The sequence below is a fragment of the Athene noctua genome, chromosome 17, assembly GCF_965140245.1.
Source record: "Athene noctua chromosome 17, bAthNoc1.hap1.1, whole genome shotgun sequence".
Taxonomy (NCBI): domain Eukaryota; kingdom Metazoa; phylum Chordata; class Aves; order Strigiformes; family Strigidae; genus Athene; species Athene noctua.
The window spans coordinates 167,219-191,249 of NC_134053.1; the positions used below are offsets into that span (position 1 = coordinate 167,219).

A 24,031-nucleotide genomic window follows, 5' to 3' on the forward strand; every position below is an offset into this window, starting at 1 on the left:
AGAGTCCAATGCAAAACGATACTCTTCAGTGCAACTGTCATCCCAAATGTGGAGTTTTCACATATGAAACAGGGGGTTAGAAAGAAGCAAGACTCGTTTCTCAGCTGAATTCTGAAGTGACTGAATTGCAGTGTGCTTGAACACCCATGAGAGGAGGGCAAAGTCCAGGGAATTACCAGGTGGAAATCTTTGAGAGAAGGAAGAAACTGGAGGAAGAGACTGGAAAGGATTTTTTTATGTGTGTGTATCACTGGATGGGAAATAATGTGTGGAGGCAAACTGTTTACACAACAACATATAAACATATGTTACACAAATACATACGTATTTGTATTATACGTATGTATATACGTACAAATACGTACGTGTACACACCCACACACACGCAGGTTGCTCTCCAGGCACCCATCTCTTGCTGTCTGCAGAAGCGCCTCTGGTCTAACCACGCCCTCTGCCGCTGGACAGTGCTGATCTTCAGCGGGACCCGTGACTTCATGATCCAAGGCAAAGACTTGGATCTAGCTTGACTATGATTTATCCAGTTGTATTCCCTGCATCATGCTGGCTCAGGCCTCGAAAGAGTTTTATTTTAGGACAATATTTTTACCTGAAATTAAACCAGAATTAAGTTCCTCTGCTACAAGGAACAGGCAGGTTCCAAACACACGAGGATGCCTTTCAGCAGAGGTGGAAGCTCCTCATGTGCCTGTAGGCTTCAGGTGCTTGTAAGACCTGCCCCCCTCCAATAACCGGGGTGCCAGATAAAAGCCCGGGTGCTGCCCTGGTCCTTACGGGCTGCCACAGCACAGACACCTTCAGTGCATTTCTTTCCCCGTTTCCCCTGGCAGAGCTCTTCCCCCCCATCTCTTCCACAGCATATGCGGGTGCACCACTTTCCTAACCCTTCATTTTTCCTTCTGTGCCCTACATCATCTTCGCCTTCCTCCCTGTGTAATCATTGTTTTCCCACAATGAATGTACCAATCTTCCCCCATCCTCGACAGCAACATCAGCCAGATGTGACCAGGGGCGGCAACATCACAAAACACGGGGTGAGGACACCTGAGGACAGTACGGAAGGCAGCTAAAACTGTGAAGTACTGGACTTACCCTACACACAATACCAGGTTAAAAAAGCTGATTTCTGGTGGATATTCATCTGTGGCACTTGCTGAAAGTTGAATGGTCATGGTACAGAACACTATGGGTTGCTTCCAGAAAGAAACACTTCTGAACTCTTCACCATGATAATTTTCATTAGGCTCTGTGTGTGCATGGTATGTACACACATGTATACACCTATTATTTTAAAAAAGGAAAAAATACCATATATTACAGTTCATCTCAGTATATCTAGGACTGTATTTTGAGAAGCACAGCTATCCATGTCCTTTCCCCCAAAACAAGAAGGACAACTTCCACATGTATATGCAATAGAACTGTATTTTTGTGTGGTTTTTCCTTTTTTTTTTTTTTTTTTTTTTTTTTTTTTAATACAGACATTTGTACACTTTCTTACAAAACTGCAGGTAACTACAACTTTTCTTAAATCATTTTTGGTCGGCAAGTATTGTAAAATCTTTGTGTGCAATTATCATGTATTTACAGGGCCTCATGTTAGTGATTTTCAATGATTATTACAATAATGTCACACACTCTCAACATAAGACATGGCTTAAGATAAATATATTAGTAAATAAATATTCTGAGAACATATTTCCATAGATGAAATGTGCTGCTATACATATACAGAATATATACAAGATGTTTTCTAGCTTTTAAAACATTTTTAAAAATGGTAATGAAGGAGAAAGAGCCCTTTGACCATATTACAAATCTTTACAGCAAATTTTATACAAAACAATTTAAGTGCTATAACTTTAATTAAAAACATTTTAAATAGTGCCTCATGAGCCAAACACAATGAAAACTGTTCATGTAAGTAGTAAAAAGACAGTTTGTTATAAAAACTTTCTACCATGGCCAGCTAGCCTGTAAGTCTGTATGGACATACAGGTAGCAGGGAATTAACTAGATGTTGAATACAAAACCAAACACAGAAAGCAGGTGTAGGGCACCTCTGTGGTAAGGCCTGCAGAGACTGTTGCACTGGCAGAGATTTCCAGAAAATGTGAATGAGACCAGTACATCCAGGAACACCATGAGCCAGAATATTAAAATTTCTTTTTTATAACCACATTTTACCACAACATGCTGTGTAGTTATAGAGCAAAAGGCATCTCAGGTGGCCTTAGACAGTGCCTCACAAAACACCAAGCAGAATAGCCAAGGTAGTATACCACAGTTGTACAATGCATTTCTTTTGAGTGGAGGAAGGAGAAAGGTAAGACTTAAAAAAAACAACCAAAGAAAAAAACCCAAACCTTTAGAGTTTATTCTCCCGACACTTACCAATTCAGTCATTCAGAGAATGAATATTTTTTCAATAAGCTTTATACACAGAAAATGTGTTTATTGGAATTCTTCTTTTGACCTTATACCCAGATATTGCCTTGTACTAATTCTCTGAACAGCTGTGTTTGTTCATTTAAAAATATTTAATGTTAATTCCTTTAAATAGAATTATTTTTTCCTAACTTACTGAATACAGAAAGTAAAAGTAAACAGATGAACGTATCTGTTCTTAGATGTTTGTTTCTCTTAAAATGTTTAATTTGTGACTATAAAGCAGACAAATTAACTTTGCTGGTTCTCACAATCAGCCTGCTGATGTCAAGGACATTACTTTGGCAGAAAATGTAACATGAGGTGTATATCTCTTTTTCATGTCTTTTAAGTATCTCCAAAGTGTATGGAACTTTGGACAAATCTTTTCAGAAGACTGGCACTGTGGGCATTAAATAATTAGTTTCCCTTTAGGAGAATTCCTGCTGTGAATACACCAGACAGGATGACACTGTGTCCTCAGGCACATGCAGCATGACAGGCAATTTAAACCATGCTATGGTAGCCTCTTACTCAGAAGCTGCTGTTTCCACAGGAAACAATTGCTATCAGAAGTGACGACATATATTATCTCATGATAACAAACATCCCCACTAGTACAAGAACAAGAACAAAAAGTATGTGCCCAGGCTAATGGGGTACAGAGAGCGCTCTGTACACAAGACAAAAATGAAACGCAACTGGCTGGGCCCAAGAAACCTTTAAAACAGATCCATCTATGGAAGCTACATCAACCACAGCAAAGAAGAAATGATTAAATCAAGTCCCTCACTCTCCCACATGCACAAAAGGTGACAAGCACTGCTTCCCTTAGGCATGCCTGCAGTCTGTAAGGAAGTAAGACACCTGACCCGCTTCCAAAATGAGCCAGCCAAGCTGCAAGCCCCCTGCAAGCTGTTTTCCTGCATATGCCAGCATTCCTCACAGCCGTAACAGGGGCTACAGGTGCCTGAAAAACTTCCTGTGGAAGGCAAGGTTCGTTACCTACAAAGGTATTACCTTTTCCAAGCACTTTCTTCTAGCATGTTTGAGGGAGGGATCCCCAGCATGCTTCACCAGTCAGAAGATACAATGAGGTCCATGGTTTAGCAGGAAGCAAGGATGAGAACATTCTCAGCTACCAGTTTCCCTACCCTCACTCTGTTAAAACTAATCATAATGGCAGGAGACCCTTCTCAGCCAAATCATCAGAGCAGCATGAAAGGGGGAGGAAGGAAGAGAAAGGAGACAGTCCAATGCTTCACCTCCCTCAAAAGCACTCATATAACTTGCTGGCTACTAGGACTAGTCGGTATCTGAGCATCCATTCAGCAGCTGCATCCCTCTGGACTACTATATTTCAAGGTGCTATCTGGTTTCTAAGGCAGGTGTAGCCCTGAGCTTATCGAAGGCCGGACTCCTTTAAGTAGGAGATAAGCATCTACACATAGCCTGGCTTATTTATCACACCGTGTTACCCCTCCGCAAGAGCTGACACGGTCACTTCTAAAAAGAAAATATAAATAACACTTTGTCGTTAATATAGAAATGGCACTAGAGCTCAGAAATGCTCCACACCATGTCCCACACGGGCTTTGAACACAAATGGAGGCCTGAAGGCTTCAGGCAAGAGGGACAAAGGAGATAATCAAGCTGATGTGGACTCAGAGAAAGAGTATGGGAAGTGTGGGAGGGACTTCTCCACATTACCACTTTTGTGTGTTTATCAAAGCTTTAAAAAAAATTAAGTCCATGAGAATTTGGAGTCTCTGATAAGCTCTGCTTCTCCATCTGGGATCATCTGGACAGGTCTAGTCACCGATTTGGCTTCTCTCCAAAGGATGAGATCCAGCACCTGAAGGATAAAGAAAACTAAGGAACATTGCATCTTGAATACTGCATCCAGTTTTGGGGCCCCCAGAACAAGACATCGATTGACTGGAGCGAGTTCAGCAGAGAGCCAAGATGCTCAGAGGGCTGGAGCACTCACCCCATGAGAAGAGGCTGAGGGCTGGGGCTTGTTCAGCCTGCAGAAGAGAAAGCTTTGGCAGCACCCCCCAGCAGCTCTGCAATACCTGCATGGAGGTTGTCACAACGATGGAGCCAGGGTCTTCACAGTGATGCATTTTGGACAAGAGGTGAGGAGCTTAAGTTGAAACATGAGATGTTCAGGCTGGATATAAGGAAAATCTTTTCACCATGCTGGCAGTCAAGCACGGGAACAAGGGGCCCAAAAGGAGTGCGCTCTACGTCCCTGGAGGTTGTCATGGCCTGACCAGATAAACATAGCCTAATCTGACAAGCTGAATAACTTGGTCTGATCTCAGAGCTGGCTCTGACTTGAGCAGGACTAGATGACAGCCTGAGGTCCCTACCAACCTAGGGTATCCTACCATTCTCTAAACATCTTTAAAAGCAGCCCTAGCAAGAGAGGTAAGGACTACCCCCCTTCATCCTGCTAGTGGTTCTTAGGGTATGTCAACAGCAGAGACTTTCCCACATATTCTTCTACTATAGCAATTCCAACCTTTTCACTCTTTTTTTTTTTTTAGTTCTTCAGTTTGTCTGTCCCCTCCCAGACTGCAGCCGTGCCTGCTTAGGCACCTTGCCACTGCTGCCGTGACTGTCACTGTGTCCCTGGCTGTAGAAGCTCTAATGGGGGCCTGGTACTTGCAATTACTTTTTCCCTTCCCCACAAAGGATGAGTATGAAAGCTCTTACCTTACTTAAACATGTGAGATACATGATAAAGGTGTTAGATAAACACCTTGGATACATGAGTATGAAAGCTTTTCTCTTACTTAGTAAACTATGATCTTCTATTCCTCTAGCTATGACCAAGTGAGCACAGGTAACAAGAGAACAGCACTTCTGGGTGAAGGATTAGTCGATAACCTACTCTTACACAAAGGGTGGCAATAAACTTTATGGCTGCAGGTACCTAGGAAGCTGGAGCATTTCATAGGCTAGGACAGAAAGGTAGCGAGTAATCCAAAAAAGCACACATACTACCTGTGGCCATTGTGGTTGTCATCAGCTTCTGGGAGTTGGGAGTGGGACCGGGGAAGAGCATTCCAGCTTCCTCCTCCTGAGAGTAGTTCTGCCGCAGGAATGATGTTGCCTCATAGCACACCTCCCTCTCGTCCTGTACCTCTCCGAGACCTTGGCAGTGCAGGTAAGTATCTAGCTCAGGTGTTCCATCCCAGGAACTGCAGCCTCCTGCGTGGGTCCCTTGGCACTCTGTAGGTAGGATCAGCTCACAGTCTCTGTCTTCAGGAATTATGGGAATGCGTTGACCCAGATCACATACACCCTTACAGCAGCTTGGCAAGGTGTCATCAGGAAGCGTGTACTGCACGTTCACTGCATAGTCTTCTGTATAGCAGCCACCACCTCCACTGCCACTGTTGCTACTACAGGCTACCTGCTTCTCTTCATAGAAGCAGCAGGGCAACCCCTCGTATTTCACCCCATCTGTCCTATGCAAGTGGTCTGAGTTAATACTGTACAAGCCCGGGGTGCTCCCTGACTGTGGTTCTATCCCAGGGCCACACGTGCCCCAGAGCGGAGGGCTGAGGAAGAGCGCGCTGCAGTCGGCCGTGCCGCTGCCGGACTCCAGGGCAGAGTGCTGGAGTTCAAAGCAGCATGCGCACGCTTGCTCCACGAGCGGCCCCGCTATCTCGGGATTCTTCCAGTTCCTTTTAACATCCAAGGCAGCACCGGGAGTGGCCTCGTGTCCTCCCTCTGAGGTAGTGCCATTTGGATCCCTGTGCTCCAGTGAGGAATTACTGCTGTAGTTCATATCCATGCTGCAGTTAGACAGTTGGTCCCCTGAGGAAGAAGATGGCACAGGCCGGCAGTCAGCACCCGCCAGACTGTGACTGGGGGCTGGAAGCTCGTCCTGGGCGGGCCCCTCCAAGAGAACAACTGCACCCCTGGTTGTGCCACCGACCTCACCCGCTCGGCAAGGGCTCTTACTGCGGTAAACGTAGGGGTCATAGTCACTGCTCAAAGAGCTGCGAAAGGTGGAGCAGCTCCCGTAAACCCCTTGGTTGCTGACCTCGGTGCAGTCAACCATGGAATCACTAGAGGAGCAGTGGCACTGACCAGAGCTGCTGCTGCTGCTGTCGCTCCCAGGACAGTCGGCCAAATACCCGCTGCACACTGAACGATGGCCATGATAGCAGCTGAAGCTGGAGGTACTGCCGCTCTCCAGGCGGGACGAGGGCACTACGTGTACCACAGGAGGGAAAAGCATGCTGCTACCAGGCTGAAAGGCACGGGAAGGACCCTTTGAGGAAATGCCAGCTGGAAGCTGTCCATCTTGCTCAGGGTAACTAAGGCCTTGGAAGTAGTAGTGCTGATACATGGTCTCGTACTGGGAAAAGCACGCCGCTTTGGAGAAGCTGCGTCCACCAAACTTGGGTCTTCGGAAGTTGTGAGCTGGAGAGTAAGCCCTATGCTCCAGGCTGCAGTGATGCGTGTTTAAAGCATGGTCCAAATGAATAGGCTGGTAGCTCCGGATATAGGCTGGGGACGGAGCTTGGTAGAGGCTCTGTTCACCATGTCGCTCGACTGTAAGCACTGTGATAGGGTTTCCATGAGGGTCCATGCTTGTCCGCGTGGGATACGCTGTTATCGGGTTGGCTCTGTGCACCCGGCCTGGGTAATGGACGGGCAGAATCACCCTCTGCTGCCGGCTGCGGGCTGGGTTGATGGATTCCAGGCAGACTGGACCTGCATTTCCCTTCTTCTGTTCTGAATGAGAGAAATAGAAGTGGAGAAACAGAAGTAGGAGGGAATAAAAGGGAAAATATTTTATGCAAGACAGAAGGATATTTTGTTCTGTATCTCATTACATTATGCACACAACAGGCAACAATTTTTTACACAAAAGGAAAAATAACAAAGACAAGTCAAGAGCATCTGCCTGGAAGCCTTTGAAACACAACTGTATTCGCTTGAAAAGGAAAATGAGTGATTTCAGATACTGTTTTCATATATGCAAAACCTTCTGCTTACACAGTATTCCTGATCTTGCAAGTTAAGTCGTTGCCAGAGTTTTCATTTTATACATTATTTTACATAAATGTGTATTAATAGAAAATTTTTTCAGGACAGAGGAAATGGAAGGGGGAGAGGGCAAATAAAGGAAACCACATTCCAAGTTAAAAGACCATGGAAAAATAAAAAACAATACATAGTCTTTTCTTCATAATTACCCAGAGAAAACATACCCGTCTATTATATCTGTTTGTCCTCCTTGCATTCAGAAGCTGACCGATGCTGTCCTCTGCTGGGCATCGCACCCAGACCGAGGGAAACCAGGAATGTGACCTGTTACTCCAGGGCACGCAGCCGTTTTTAAAGGAGTTAGTCCTAACTGTCTCTAGGGTTGTGTTACAATAAAGACTATCAGCTCTGTGGAGATTCACAAACAGGCACAATTTCTGTTTCACCTTGTAGGCTGTTAAGCCCGAAATGGACAACACAGCAGAGCACCCGGGTGCAGCGCTTACCTATGATGTTATGGCGGCAGTGAGGGCAGGTATGATGCTGCAGTAGCCACGGATCCACACATTTCTTGTGAAATCGGTGAGTGCAGGGAATGACACGCAGTTCCTACAGGAACAGATGAAGGAACGTGAAAAAATACTCCTTCCTAATGAGTGAATTTTTCACAGCTTATTCCTAGTTTTTTTCAAGCTAGCTACTAAATGAATCAATTATTAGTCTCAAAGTGGCAAGAAGGAAGAAAATGCCATCTGTTCAACACAGCCAAAGCACAACAGCCAGTGATCAGGTGTCACTAAAAGAATAGTCTGCAGGCACGTTAGAACTCCATGCAGAATACTTTTCTTTAGGACAATTTAAGCTGTGTGTCCCTATGACCTAACACCTTGAAGGAGCCCATGATTACAGTTTTCCTTGATATATTAAATAAACTTTAAAAAAATATTTATCAATAGAGTCCACTTAATGATGCATCTTGCCTACAACTATTAGCAATTGAAAACACTCAGGGAAAAGCAAAACCAACACAACGTATATGACACTTTTTCCCTTGCCCAGCACTCTCATCCTTCAGCTATTATCTGTTTACGAGACTTCCCGAGCTGGATATCTACCAGTTCAGAAACCTGTAACAGATCTTTCTTCCGAGTACTGTTGAAGTCTCCCCATGAGCTCAAGTTCTGAATTTGTAACATGCTCTGGCAGGAAGTTCCACAGGGCTACTTACTACCTGCTGGCAGAGACACACCACATTTTGATCCAGATTGTATCCTAGCAGTTTCACTTAATTGCACCCAAACTTGTATTGGAAAAAAAATGAATGCCTGATTCCTGTTCATGCTCTCCACTCACAATTTTGTACTCATTCTGCCCCAAAGTAATCTAGGACTAATCAGTCCTAAGCCCAGTCAGTCATTTTTTTGTATAGAAACCATTCCAAATCTTTGATCACTTTGAGACTGCCCTTTTCTGAAGCACCTTCACTTCCAACGCATCTTTTGTGAAATGAAATCAGAAGTACACACAGTACCCAGAGAGCATGACTGACCTTATACAGTGGTGCAATTATGTTTTCTGTTCAATTCTCTAGCCCTGTCTCATTTCTAATATTTGATTTGCCTTTTTGACTGCCACAAAGCACTGACCTGCTTTCACAAGGCTATCTAAACCAGCTTCAAGATCTTGCTCCTGAACAGCAATACTCACCTCATAACCCATCACTACTACATGTGAAGCTCTTCCCTATGTGTATCACTTCATGCTGAAGTTCATGCATTGAATTTCCTGTTCAGTTTTGCACAGCTCTTCTGAGGTTCTTGTCTGCCTTCATCCCTGCTACTCTGACTAATTTCCCATCAGCTAACTTTATTAACTTTCTGTTTGTAGCTTGTAGCACTCAAATACTGCAGCTGGTGTTTTCTGTTGCCTTAGAGATGATGAATCATTTCAAAATGTCCTCAAACAATTTTTTTATATGAAAGTTAAAGCTGTGATTATTGACTGCCTCTATTCTAAGGAGTCTATTTTCTATTTCATCCTTTCATTACTTCCTCTGGGTAGAACTGTGTCACAGAAGGCAAGCTTTAACGTCAATGCAGCGATGGTAATTGAGAAGTCAAAAAATGGTTCCTGAACCTTTTGGCATCACCTCCTTCTCCTCCTCTGGTTTCACAGCAGTGCTGCATACCTGACATTTTAAAGACAAGGTGCCATCAAAGCTTGAGAAATGAAAAACAAGATGCATCCCTTACGTCCAACCGAGCTTGTGTGCACCATCACCTTAGCACACGATTTGTTAAAAATACCCAGAGAACTAAATGCCGAGGTAACCTTGACTTCTTTATGAGTTCTTCCTCAGAAAAGTAACTTGATAGAGGTACTGGCTTGCAGAACGAGATCTCTCACTCTGCAGTATGCCAAAAGGCCCCGAGATTTCTTTGGGAGCTGAAGATTGCAGCTGAGGCTGAGCCGACTACTCATTGTCATCAGTCTGGCAAGCAGCACCACCTCAGTACACAATGTACCCACCAGCCCCGGAACACAGTGCTAAAATAAACCAGCTACATTCTCAGCCCATGTTGAAGAAACCATTTATCCTTTACCTCCCCATCAATGTACTTCTCCAAGCAGATGGCACAGTCAGAGGTGGAGCTGCTACTGAGTGTGTCCAGTGCTCCACAGCTACCCTCCCGGTGTCCCTTACTTTTGGACTTAAACTTCCTGGTCTCCATTTTTTCCAGTGCTTGCACTGCAAGCCTGTTCATGGAATTCTACAACAGAAGAAAGAAAGAAAGGGAAAAAAAAAAGGCAACATTGCTGCATAAGGTACTATAGTGCGGTAGCAAAGAAACACCACCGTATCACATTAATGTATCTTATGAAAACATGCCAGGCCCAGACTAATGTACAATTTCATAAATCAGGCAGAGAGAAGGCTAATTAGAATTCAGATCACAAGCCTGACAAAAAGAATGTATGCCACATGCAGAATGATAAGCTACTTTGAATTGAAACGGAGTGAAGGTGCTGACAACTGGGATACACTGCAACTGCTCAACTGACAGGCAGCAACTACTCACGGCAACACAGAAGACTTGGCCAGGAACTTGTTTTGAACTGTCAGTATTGACTGTAATGCCCCATTATGCTGTTACCACCATATTACCAGAAGCAATACTTCAGAGGGATTAAAATGAAATGTTACTAAATTAGCTGTATTATTCTCCCCTCAAATTTCATCAATAACAGCAGTTTAGGAAGGCAGTGGGTTCTTTTCATTTTACTGTAGAATTTATCATCCCCCCTTTTAACACACTGCTGTTGGCCCGTAACATCTCTGTGTTCCTACTCAATGTGCCCAAAGCAAGAGTCCTAAGCATCTACAGTGCTCTGCATTCCTTTTACTTGTATATACTGGGCAGTTTACAACTACAAACTTCAGAGTTGATTAGCTTCCCCTTTCACTTTCAAGTATCTCACCTAGGATTTCTCCTAAACAAACTTTTTACCTCCAAACCTCTGCCATTAAGAATCAATAGATGTTATTCTATCGAAAAGAGTTAAATTTATTTTCAATCCTGATATTCTCTCCATGATACAGCAACAAGAGCTTGGACTTCTATAGAAATACACCAGTGCTACTGACAATCAACCTCTGAACAACCAGAAATGTTATTTCTTGGCAATGGCCAAACAGTCTGCTTCCACACTCTTTTCATTTCAGGATTTAACTGAATGAACATCACAGGTCAGTGTAAATCTCCTTTAAAAGACATCTCCAATTTTCCCAAAGGCCTACACCCATGGATAAAACCCTTCCCACAAAGATGGCTATCGTAAGTCAGCGTCCAGCACTTCCAAAAGCAGAGAGCAAGTTCTAGGTCACAGTATGAGGAGCCAACCTTCCGCATTCAGTGAATATCCCATTACCGCTCTTACCTGACTACGTCGCTGCTTCAGTTTGATCTTGACAAGAAGAATGAGGCAAACAAGAGACACAACCACAAAGAAGGCCAGGAAAATTCCCATATCAAAGTACTCGGTGGGTTGCTTAAAAATTAAAACAAATATGTTATTTTTCCTTGCTTTAGATCATACTCAGATCTGTTGTTCCTTTCTCTTCCCTACAAGTGCCAAATGTACACAGTCACAACAGCAAAAGTCAAAAGTACACACTGTTCATTAACTAGGATTCTACGAGACAAAACCTGGGTTTCATATGTTGCTGCAAGTGAATGAAATAATCAGAATGCCAGTCACGAGATGTCAGATTTAGTGTCTCTGGACCCATTCCACAAAACCCAGGTTTTTTTAACAGAGTGATTCAGACTAACACAAATTTTCATGATTTATTGGTTTGCTTGTGTACTTAAGTGAGTGAAAATCAACATTTGAATTTTCAGTGAATGATCAGCTTCTCAAATACTTTTCTTAACAGAAGAATACCATAAAAATGCAAAAAACCCAATGTGGTAACTGGGACATGGATAACCTCTAGCTTTGTTCTTCTGTAAACTACATATAGAGAGCGTTCAAAAAAAACTCTAGAAAAACAATTTTATAATTACAAATATCAGGTATCAAGTAATTAACCACACAGAATTATTTGTTAACACAGGGCAGATCACCTTACAAACCTGAACTACCAGGAGTGTGTATTAACTAAGTTATTTAACTAAGAAAAAAGGAAAACTTCTAGTACATAAATTTTTTAGCCAGTTATATTTTCAAAAGGATTGTTATGAAAGAGAGCAGATACCACATTGTGGATTCCATACTTACATCAAGTGTAGCTGCTTGTCCACAGTGCAGCTGCTCAATTTATTTAGGTCAACAGAATTTTACATTTATTAATGCTTATGGGGAGCAACAAAACACCTCCACACTCTGTGCAGTTAGCAAGCACTGCATTAAGTAACAGCAATGTAATATCTAAAGTTTCTTAAAGTCTCACCCGTGGGGGGCGATGCTGAATCCTTGCTCGTGCCACTTTCTGCTTGTTAACTATGTTCATTAGCTTGACAGCATCAGCACCCTTCACATACACCACTGGTCTCTTCAGAGGGTCCTCTGAACCCTGGTTCAGCTAGAACAAACAAACAAACAAACAAATCTACTCAAAAGGCACGTTTCAGGAAAACTACCTCTTTTGGACAATGGAGAGAAGAGTCAAGGAATATGAACATGGAATCAGTTCAAGCACCAATTGTTCTCTTCTAGCACAGACCTTCACTTAAGTATTCTACAGAGTTAAACATGACTTAAACTTTTGACTTAAGCTGCTTTTTTTTCACTGACCAAAACGAAGATTAAGGATAGGCAAATGTTATTTCTGAACAGCAGATTTAACTTAACCACATTATGTGCCAGTGCATACATCAATACTGTGATGAGTTAAAATCTGTACTCTCAAAAAAAAAATGGCCTTGCTACATTTTCAGAACCTTTTGTTACTTCAGCTTTGTAGTTATATTATTCATATACAAATTTCTTCAGCTTTCTGAACAATCTCATGTCAGAGTCCTGTCTTTCAGGCTCTCTGTACCTAGTGAAAGTCTGTAATTTCTGATGCTTAACTCAGCAAACCCATTCAAACAGCTATTTGGGTTCCAGCAACCACTAGAGCTATTGACTGCAGGATGAGGACCTCAAAGACTAAAGCATATGAGTAGACAGCTTAATTCACCCTGAAACTTCCTTCCAGGTCCAGGTAAGTTTTTCTGAAAGGAGAAATCACAGAATCAGAAAATAACGTGGGTGGGAAGGCACCCCACAAGTCCAACCTCCTGGTCAAGGCAGCGTCAACTGCGACATCAGACCAGGCTGCTCAGGGCTTTATCCAGTCAGATGTTGAAAACCTTCAAGTGTGGAGACTGCATAATTTCTCTGGCCAACAAATCCAGAAAAACAAAACAAAAATCTAATAAACTATATACCAGAGAGGGGAATAACAAGAGAATTGTTCTGTTACAAAATGGCACCAACGTGATAAATTCATAGAGCTTATTCCAATCCACAGGAAAAATCCTGGTACAGAGGCTAGTTGGTACAAACCTTGAAGGCACTGACAAACAGGTGGAAATATGGAAACGGTACAGGGGAAAGGAATCAGATGACAGAAGCGTGAGCAAAGTGAACAAGAATAGTGTATGGCAGAGATACCCTATCTACACTGTTGATACGACCTGTTATAAAACACGTAGATATCACCAACTAATATCAGGGTCTTATCATCCTGCTTATGAAGTGCTCTACTTAATCTGCCCAGATGATAGTGACAGATTTCACTGAGACTTTAAAACAGATTCTTCCTAATATTTGACTGGGCTTCTGAGAACATTGATCAAACTATTAAGACAGATGTCTTTTGAGGAGCTAAAATCTAGCTAAAGTACTTGAATCCAATCAATCTTTTCTTGTATTTTCTCCTCCCCATCCCACTGGCAGGGGGGAGCGAGCAAGTGGCCACATGGAGTTTAGTTGCCAGCTGGGCCTAAACCACAACATCCATGATGTTAAAGGTTCTGAAGACTTTGGCTGAGAATCAAAATGCATGAAACACAAGTGTCCAGAGCAGCATGAGAAGGGAGCCAATAAAATAACTCTTACATTTAGAGTCTGAAAGCTAGGTCTAGTCATTCCTCTCCTGTCTGTGTTTGCACAGGCTGCTGCTCTGTCCTTTAACAGAGCGTACTTTGTCAGCTACTGCACCAAGCCACCAACCTCCTTTCATTTTATTGGTACACCCAAAATATTCAGTCATCCACTAGACTATTTTCCCAGCTACTGGGGAAAGTTCCATGCAGTTTATTATCAGGAATCAAGGAAGGACAGCTGTTGCTGGTAGAGGGAAGAGAGCAAGAGGCAGTAATTATACACTGACAGTTCAGAGCAGGGTGACTGAAAATAACTGGAAGCTGTAACACAGAGAAAAAAAATGGAAAAAGACAGGTTACATGCAGATATTTTTCTTGTGTATAAAAGGGGAAAAAATATCCCTGAGAATGTTTGCAAGATCAAGGCTGTAGCCTTGATGCACATGCAGAGAGCACAGTCCTCAAAGCATCCATTGCACAGGGTCTGCATTCCTTTGTCCAACAGATGCTCATTTCAGAATTAAAGCCAGCTTTTAAAATGTAAACACTGATGGTCTCTCTTTTCCCCCAGAAACTCAGGCTGCACTTAAAAACATTCAGCTTTACTTGTCTCTTCTGTAGTAGAAACAGCAGGTTTGTTTCAAGACAAAACAAGACTAAATGAAATGCAGATTATTTTTGTGCTTGTTACATTTCTTCTCTCTACTCAAATAACTCAGAATTGGCTGGAAGGATCTTGCCAAAGCATTTCACAGAGCTATTACCCCTCCCACTTCAAATGAAAGGATGGAAGTTGTACAGAGACACCGCCCCCCCCTCCTCCCCCCAACCCCGCTTGTCCACAAAATATGTAGGCCAGACATCAGCTGTGAACAAGAAATGTTTGTAAGAATCTTGCTTAGAACCAGGTTTGAAAGCCATTTTGCAACCTCAGAAATAGCAGCTGCTCAACAACAATATCGATCACAAGCTGGGTAGTGCCAAACACCCTGTGTTTTGTACGCAGAGCTGAGCAAAGAAAACCTCAACTAGGTAACGGGCCACAAAAAGCTTGCCATCGTTTCTCAAAACCTCAACCCCAGTCCTGGATTCTAGCAAAGGTTAGAAGAGAAACATAACTCCCCAAACTTTTCTCTTTCTCATTCTCAACACCTCCATTGCTTCTTGTCTGTCAGAAGATGAGCAGGAAATCCACAGCACCATGTTACTCAGGGTCAGTAGTTGCCCATTTTCAGGCAGGTGTGCTCCGAAATCTATATGCTCTCATGTCTCACCTCAGCAACCCTAAAAGAACCCAATGGAGGCTGTAGTAAAACTAGGCTCCCTTCTTCATACCTGATCAATGGCATCTGGGTTTTCAGAAACATCAAAGATGACCGCTGTGGCTCCTCGCTGTACTGCTCGTTTTGCCTGCAATAAGAAAGACAGCATACTCAGTCCCACCCCAGAAGATGACTTACCTCAAAAATGACTCCCTCTCCTCATCTCCAGAGAGCAAACTTAAGATTCTGTGTTTCTGTGTAGTTAAAACAAATGACAGAGCAATTACAAACACAGGAGTTTCTGAATCAGCATGGAATGCAGTTAAATGTCACTACAGCTTCTACAATCTCTCTGCTCTTTCCTTCTCAAACTCCCTATTCAGCAAGCTTTTAAAGGAATTCAAGTATAAAGTCTTTGGAAGGTCTAAATCATAACTTAATTTTTAAAAAATTCTTATTTTTTTGCATACTACTTGGAAGTGCCATTAAAAAAAAAATCTTCCCTGTGATCTGAAGTGGAGAGACAAGCTCACTAGGGCAGAAAGGGGACCAGGTTCTTTATACCTTTTCAGTATCATTCCCACAGTCACAACAAACTCTAGCACATCACAATCCTCGCTGAAAGTACCCCAGAGAATACTGCTCTTTCTGACCATTAGAGGTCAGAACTGTTTCATACAACACTTCTTACTCAGGTAAGATCAGACAGACCTATTTAAAAGACTTAAAAGTGCATGGCTTTTCATCAAATACAATACAAACGTGGAGTTACCAACAGCACGGAGAAGGTATTAGAACAAATTTAAATCCCCCGGGACAGAGAAAACAGTATTTTAACCACCGAGGCTAAGACAGGGTATTTTTACCAATTTCTGCCACTCTACCTCTGTACATTCTGTTCAAATGTTGCTCAATGGCTCCACAGAGAAAACATTCCCAGTAACTTTTCAAAACTGTTACTACCTTTGCTGGATGCAGAATGCAAGTAACTATTTCTCCAAGTGATGACAGCTGTCACCATCACAGCACTAGACGAGAGGACACTGGCTCTTTGTAGAGACTAGCAGAATCTGAACTCAAATTGAAATACAAAAGAAACATATGAAAGTGATAAATTATGAAATATCACTGTGTTTTCCAAGAATGCTGGCCAATACAGAGATGTTAGTTTGAACACCTACAGGTCCCTTTCTTTGCTCTGTTCTTTTATTTCGTTTCCAATCAACCAAGCCCATCAGACAGTGCGTGAGAGAAACCAACTCCCGAAGGGGGTCTCTTTCTCAGCCCTGCAGGTATTTGTCCCCGTTGAAGTCAGCACACTTGGCTAATCACTAATAGCCGCCGGGGAGGGAATGTTAAAAGGAATCCACTAGGCATTCGCCACCGAGCGTCCCTGAGGTGAAAGCTCATCCAGGTTTCCCTAGAAGGCACCTTTTACAGAGATGCAGTGCTTGTGGAACCGTTCAGGCCATTCAGATCGTTCTTTTAGGATCGTCAGTCAACAAGCAAAGCACTGTGATCTCTGGGTGTTTTTAGAGAGGTTGGCTCATAAGGGACCCTTCGCTTCGCGAACACGCTGAAGGAGCAGCGGACAGCGCAGCAGTGCAGGCGTTTCCCCCACCAAGATGGAACACGTCTTCCTCGCTACTGCGAGAGCGGGCGCGGAGGCGGAGGGCTGCGGCCGGTACCGGCCAGAGGGTGAACCGCCGGCTGAGGCGGTTTGGCCACGGCCGGCTGCAGCCGGGCCCGGAGGCTCGGGTCGCCCTTCGCCGGCGGCTCCGCGGCGCGGCCCCGGCCCACACGACGCGCCCCGGGCGCAGCCCCCGCCCCGCCCCGGAAGTGGCGCCGGCCCCGGCAGCCCCGGGGGCGCGGCGGGACGCGGGTTTGTTCCTCGCCGGGGCCCCGATCCCCCCCCCCCCGACTCGTTCGCCCGGCGGGAGCGCGGCAGCGGCCGGGCCGCCTGGGAGCGGCGGGAGGGCGGGGGCTCCCCCGCGGCTTGGCGGCCGCCGGCCCGGCCCGGCGGGTTCCGCGGGCAGGAGGCCAGAGCGCAGCCGCAAACGCGACGGCGGCTGCCGCTGCCGCCCCCCCGTGCCCGTTTTTAAAAGCAGCGCCCAGCCCCGCTGCCCCCCGGGGCCTCGGCCCTTGACCGCCGCTCAGTACCGGCCGGGGCGCTGCTGGGGCCTCAGCCGGGCACCGGGAAGGGCCGGTGCCACCGCGGCCCGCCCCCCCCCGCAGGATAACGAAAGCCAAAACGTCTTTGGAAAGAGCCTGCCTCGGTAACCTCAGTCCCCCTTCAAATAACAGGCATGTGGCTTTTTCATTTCAAGACTGCCCCTAAATCATTTTTCTAAGCAAAGCGGCCGAAACCTAATCAAAAAGAGGCAGACGTTGGATCGAAGGAAGAAAATTAAGTTGCACTGGTACGTGCTTTACCTTTACAATTCCCATGGCAAACATGGTCATCTCCTCAATTCAATTCCCATGCAAGTGACAGAAAGCAGCAAATGTGCTGGCATATCCCTTTCCGAGACCGTTTGTCTTCTGTGGTTTAACAAATCATTATCACTACGTATCGGTAGTCTTCCTTTTTTGTAAAGAGTACTAAAACCCAAAACATTGATAACTGCATCCTTAGTAATCCCAGTGATCACCGTTCAGAGTGACCACTTCGAGCCTGCGCGTGCAGGGCCTGAAAGCCAACACTGCTACAGAGCAATGGCCTCGGGCCTGTTCTACAGGGCCGCGACATGCAAGCGCCACCATCGTAACTTCTACTTTTTCTGTGAAGTGCTCCCACTTCCCACCTGGAGCTCCAGGGAAGTTACATGCGTTCTGTCTAGATCAGCAGCTTGCTCACTGCCCGACATGCAGAAACACAGGGCTCAACTGCACAGCAACACTGATGTACTTGCACTAAGCATGCCGTGGTCCTAGAAGTCAGACTGCAAACGGCAGCAATTTTCATTAAGCCCCATATTGGCAATTCAAAAATACTTTTGTCCTTAAGTACAAAGATAATAAGCCACAAAATACAGGTTAGACATAAGTAGGTCTGTTTAGGATAGAGACAAGTCATCTGGCATCTCACCTGACAAGCACAACCTTAACTGCCTGAAGTTACTGTAATTTTTCTGGAAGGGAGAGACCTTTTTTACAGGGGGCAACTCTTTTACTGGCATTTCCCCCTTGTGTTATGTGGAACGGTGGTGTAAAAGTAACGGTGGTTACTTTTTGGTGCGCTACTACATCTAAAGTGCTGTGATTGGGAACTGCCTTCCTTACTTTAAAAAAAAAAAAAAACCCTCTCAAGCTATTTCTGGTAGAACAAAGATGGTCAGGAAGGGAGATTTAACAAAAACCTGGGGGTATACAGCTGAAAAAAAGAGATCTCTCCTCAGTGTCTTCTTTCATTTTTAGGCATGAAGTTCCAAATGCGAAAATTTGTTACAAAACCAAGGAGTCCTCCTGGACACATCTCTTGTCATGATCCTACGTGGTAATCCCTGCAATAGGAAGAAGGTTCATGCTGTTCACACAGCAGCCCTCTTTCTAGATGAGCTCGAGCCAGCTCCCTGAACTGCGTGCACCCCAAATGAAGAAACTCTGCAAGACAATCACAGCCTGAATCTCATATTGCTCATTGTATCAACTCAGTAATAGCTCTGATTAAATTAAGTTTCCTGTTCCATGTGTTAGTCCCGCCTTTAGGCCCCATCAATACTGATTACAGAGCAGTGGGAAGGCCCTCAACAGGTCTGGATGCTTACAGAAGGAGGGGAAAAAAAAAAAAAAATCTCCAGTTCTGGTTTTCAGATGATCTGAGCAGTGGTAATTCCTGCAAATTCCTTTCACAGACCAGTTTCAGAGTGCCTCAATAAATGCAGCTCCAATACTTCCCCAAGCACAGGGGTCAAAGAGGAGACAGAGCAACAACAACGATTTTCAGTGGATGTAGGTAACAGACTGGCCATGCAGAAGTAGCCTATACTGCACAATTGGAGGGGAAGAATAAATCTTTAGAACTGCTGAAAGGGCAAAGAAACAGGAAAAGGTCCATTGACAGCACAATAACATCATGGAGCAGTGATACAGGCAGAGCAAACCACCTAATGAGGAATAATATTTGTATTTAAAATTTATCCTAGCAATCTGGAGTAACAAAAGTAGTAAATCAAGTGCAGAAAATTTCAGACCATAGCTGCACCAAACATTCTGCAGCAATGTATTGCAACTGTCACAGCAGCAAATGCTAGAAGCTGTATTCCAATATCCGTTCTAACATTTTCTTGTGTACTGATTTTACTTGTGTACAGATTCAGACACCATTCGAACTAACGTTTTTGTGTATTGGTTTCAAGTTCTGTGATTTTTTTTTTTTTTACTCCCTGAAAGTCCACCCAAAATCCACTTAGCTCAGAACTGCATATAAATCCCTATTCTTGTAACAGAATTAAAACTACCAGATACTTTTTAAAATATTAATGCCATTTAAAATTAGCATTTTCAAGCCTTCACATCAGTTTGTTGGATTTTTTTTCTCCTTTTTCTCTGACATAGTATAGGACAGCTTAAAAGTGGTTCAAAGACATTTCAGTTAATCGTAAGCCAGGCATGGAACAAGCAAGCCAGTTAGTAGCATTTCCCCTTAGAAAGCAAAAAATCTCCAAGCTTCAAAAAATCTGCTGTCTTATGCATTAATGATACTACAGTATAGCTGGTGTGAATAGGTTGAAAATAAAAAGGACAAGAAAGACAAGTGTCTAGGGGTTCTCTTTAAACTTACTAGACCTCATATTGCAGCATGTCCAGAAGAATAAGAATCATTGCCTTGTCAATCTCACAGTCCTTGTTCTAGCTACAGATTTGATCAAAACAAGTAGACCAGAACAAAATGCAAGAAAGCAATGAATGATTCTGCCCTAAATGCACCAAGTCCAGGGCTGTATGATGGAACTGAATCTTTCAGGATGCAATAGTATTGAAGGATGGACAAAAGGTATCCCTGGTGCAGAGAGAAAGGAATATATACCCTGAAACATACCCCCAACTTCCCAGGTGCAAGCTGGGCCTAGAGGGAGTCTAGTAGTGCTTACTGACACCACTCATGACTACAGGACTGCAGAGAAAACACAAAAAGGTCTGTTTCTTTTGGATTGTTTATTTTCCTAACCCTTCACAGTAAGCATCATTTAAGATTATCACTTGGATTAAGTCATCTGTTCAGCAGGGGAAAAGATCACAACAGCAGATGAAGGCAATCAAGCTCATGAAGAATGCTGTTGAAATAACCAGCAAACATTTGTACTCATCTATATCAGAAAATATAGAGAATATGCACCTTGACTGTAACTATTGTTAAGAGTTTCTGCCACTTTAGGAATCTTTCCAAATGACACCATAAGTTTTTCTTTGTAGATGAGCATTAAAAAGAGTTCTGCCATTTCCTAGACTTCATGCAAACACCTGGCAGACATTTGACTATCTTCTCTAGTTAAATGTTGGATGGAGGCACCTCTAAAAATAACTACAATGATCAGGAATAAAACCCCCACCTTGGAATTTGTCCTTCCTCAATTCCTTAAAAATTACCAGCCTAGGACTTTATCAGAAGCCCTCTGTTGAAGAATACATTTGGGTACTTTAGACTCAAAGAAAAATGTAAACAGAAGGATACGGTGTGTTTATCATACATTATTAATATTATTTTTACTGTAAATACATAATATTGGCTTCATCTATGTTTCTATAATGTTTTACTTTGCACAGAGATTGCCATAGCTCATGGAGAAGGCTGATGCAAAGTTATTTTAGAGTGTAATTTAGATACTTACTTGTTATGAACTCACAATTGATAACAACAATAAAACGCACGTTAAATACTGTCTCAGATTAAAATGTGGAAGAATTTATGAGACCCTGTAATCTAGAGAGGATGAGAGAAAACGCATATGACAGAAGCGCGAGGAAAGTTATCCCTTCACATCTCCAGGCTTAAAGAAATTTCAGTTATTACCTCGAAGAACACCAGAAAGATTTTAAGAGCTCCACACTCCCTTCCTATGGGTCAGACTAACACAATAGGGAAGCAACAACTTCCTTGATGAGACAAAGTTTCAGCCCGAGGGACCAGAGGATTATTAAACAGGTGCACTGCTTCCTCTCATTCATTCAAATCAGGTAGGACAGCAACAATCAAAACAGTAAGAAGGTCAGCCACTTGCTGACATCTAGAAGGGCCTCACATGGTTGCAGACACAAACACTGCAAGCATATCCTCCTCTGCTTTCTAGTACAGCCTCATTCCAGTTGATAGGTCAGTTACTGTGCAACAGTGGAGAAATCAACATAAGAAAAGCTGCTTAACAAGGTCACCTGTTTAAGAGAAAAATAATACCAAAACCATTACCCTTTTTTCATTACATTTACTACTTTGCCATAGTTAGAATTCCCTCACAATATACAGCTGTAGTTACATATGAGGACATGACACACTAATGGATTGCAGGGAGTGAATAAATTACAGACAAGAGAAGGACTGAGGCTTGGAACCATAGGTGCGGAAATCAAAGTTCATTAATCACTTCTAGCTTTGCCATTAACATCGACATAGTAATGCATTACACATTTATTAAGATAGTAACTCAGTACCTTCTGCTGAAAATGGCTGCTGGCAGAGCCAGATTATTATTTATAAATACACTTTTAAAATTAACATCCTAGATAAAACTGACAGACTAAAGGGAGAAAAAGATGCTTTAAAAGTACTGGCTGCCTGCATAAGCCCTCAGATACATTCTGCTGTTCTAACACTATGTTCTCACAAATGCTTTTCCATTAAGAACTACATATGTCTTGCCAGACTAGCCTCTTGGATTAGTTGGATCGTTTATCTAACTCTAGGAATTCTCTTCTTGGAATTCAGTGCACTGCAAATAACAAATATTAATTGTAACTATGGTATGTGGTACATGAGGGAGCTGATTTATTCTCTGGGTTAAGAAAATGATAAAAGGTGAGGAGGGGGAGATTGGGCAATGGTTTAGGTGGTAACCAGCACAGATCCCAGTAAACTGGTTTTAGCAAACTATCCCAACTCTATTCCATCAGGTGCCAGCACATACTATTAGCTGGTCCTCCAAAACGAACAAGACCGGAAGCAGAAGAGTAAGGATAGAGTATGCAGAAGAGCGTCCTATGGACGGCAAAAGCAAGACACTGCGTAGTCACAACTGAGGGAAACGGCACCGCTCCAACAGGTGTAACCATGGCTTTTCCCTCTTCCATTCTCCTTTTTTCAATACATCTCATGCTTTTTGGGGCAGAAGATATGATAATTGTGTTGCTCCAACTCTACGCAGAGATTGTTGAACACAGTAGACAAGAAAATTGGTTTATACATCCTTTTTTAGCCAGCCTGACCAAATTTGCATTCGCTTTGTCAGTTTTTGAGGTCTTCCTCCTCAATTTCTCCACGAACTAAAAAATCACTGAACTTGAGACACGTTTTCTGTTTAACCCAGCCCATCAGACCCAACCTTCCATGTCAGATGTCTCAACATTGTGCAGCTAGTGGTCATTCATCTGCCAAAAGAGTGGGATTATGCAAGCAGTGTGAAGTGGAATTTTTTTTATAGCTGTCTCTGGTCCTCTGAAATAAGCGGTGAGCCTCTCGCATAGCGTATCAGTACCATGTGAGCGACACTAGTAGCAAACAACTTGCATACTCTGTGACCCCAAGGAACGAGATTTTCAATGAAAAGTTCTGGTGTCTTGCTTCATCGCTCTGGAAAGGCAGGTCAAGGATTTCAACAATCCTGACTGCTAGTGAATACAGCTGAAGGGATAAGGTTTCCATCTGCAATATTTCACCAAATGATGACTATAGCAATTCAGTGGTCATGATCTTCTCCTGAGCAGAAAATAGCAGAATCTGTTCCAAAAATGTTTAGCGCTCACAGACCAACAGAGTAGCATCTGTTTTCTCCATATCAAAATCAAGTGAGACAACAAAGATGTAGACAATATTACCAGAGCTAGGATACAAAGAATGCAGTACTAGGTTCTAGAATATTGGCTTTTCTAGTTGTCTTCTGCAGACTTTTCCTCATTTGATTTTGTTCTATTAGCAGAGGGCAACTGGTGCTGAAGTAAGCGTCAGGAGCCTACATTATCAGAGTTTAACTTCTGCAGAGGATCTTGAGTTTTAAGAAATCTTCATTTAAGTATGGGCAAACCTGGGAAGTTCTATAGATGAGAGAGACCACTGGCTCTTACATAAAATGCATGATGAATCCGCAAGTCTGGACAAGCAGATGTTGCCACCACCAGTCTGCAGTTTCGGTCAGCTGAATGGCGTTCTGACCCTGACGCTCTCAAACCCTTAACTTCTTCAGCAGAGAGGTACACCTTAAAGAACCCCATTAAACTGAGCAGTGGGTATGAACTGCTCCCCCATTCTATGGATGGCAGCATTAGATTTTCAGTATGAAAGAAATGGTATCACATGAAGCTAGGCAATAAAAAACAAACATGTTTTTTGATATGGTTGCAGCTTCTGTTGGGGATAAAGGTTCTCTCCTCAAGCCAAGTGTAATCTCCTGTCAGGAGCAAGACACACACGGATTTCATAAAATTCTTTGAACCTTGATTCCGCATCACAGCACAGCAGGCTTTCCAGCATTATACTTAGTACTGCAAAAAAGTAAAGTACTCTTC

The 24,031-nt window shown here is 43.3% G+C and overlaps 1 protein-coding gene across 4 annotated transcripts in view; it reads right to left on the bottom strand.

The window, feature by feature from the left end:
• ZNRF3 (zinc and ring finger 3) overlaps positions 1 to 24,031 on the bottom strand; it is a 120,113-nt gene that overhangs the window by 24,694 nt on the left and 71,388 nt on the right. The window contains exons 3-9 of one of the 4 annotated variants that reach the window (XR_012634678.1): positions 15,390 to 15,464; positions 12,413 to 12,544; positions 11,398 to 11,508; positions 10,062 to 10,229; positions 7,965 to 8,067; positions 5,458 to 7,203; positions 1,111 to 1,299 (exon numbers count right to left, since the gene is read on the bottom strand). Coding sequence is in view for 3 of the 4 variants with exons in the window: in XM_074920937.1 (XP_074777038.1) it covers positions 1,202 to 1,299; positions 5,458 to 7,203; positions 7,965 to 8,067; positions 10,062 to 10,229; positions 11,398 to 11,508; positions 12,413 to 12,544; positions 15,390 to 15,464 (2,433 nt within the window). In the remaining variant the exon portion in view is untranslated. Of the gene's footprint in view, positions 1 to 1,062; positions 1,300 to 1,527; positions 4,301 to 5,457; positions 7,204 to 7,964; positions 8,068 to 10,061; positions 10,230 to 11,397; positions 11,509 to 12,412; positions 12,545 to 15,389; positions 15,465 to 24,031 lie in introns of those variants that run through there. The other 3 variants (XM_074920937.1, XM_074920936.1, XM_074920939.1) reach the window with 3 other exon arrangements.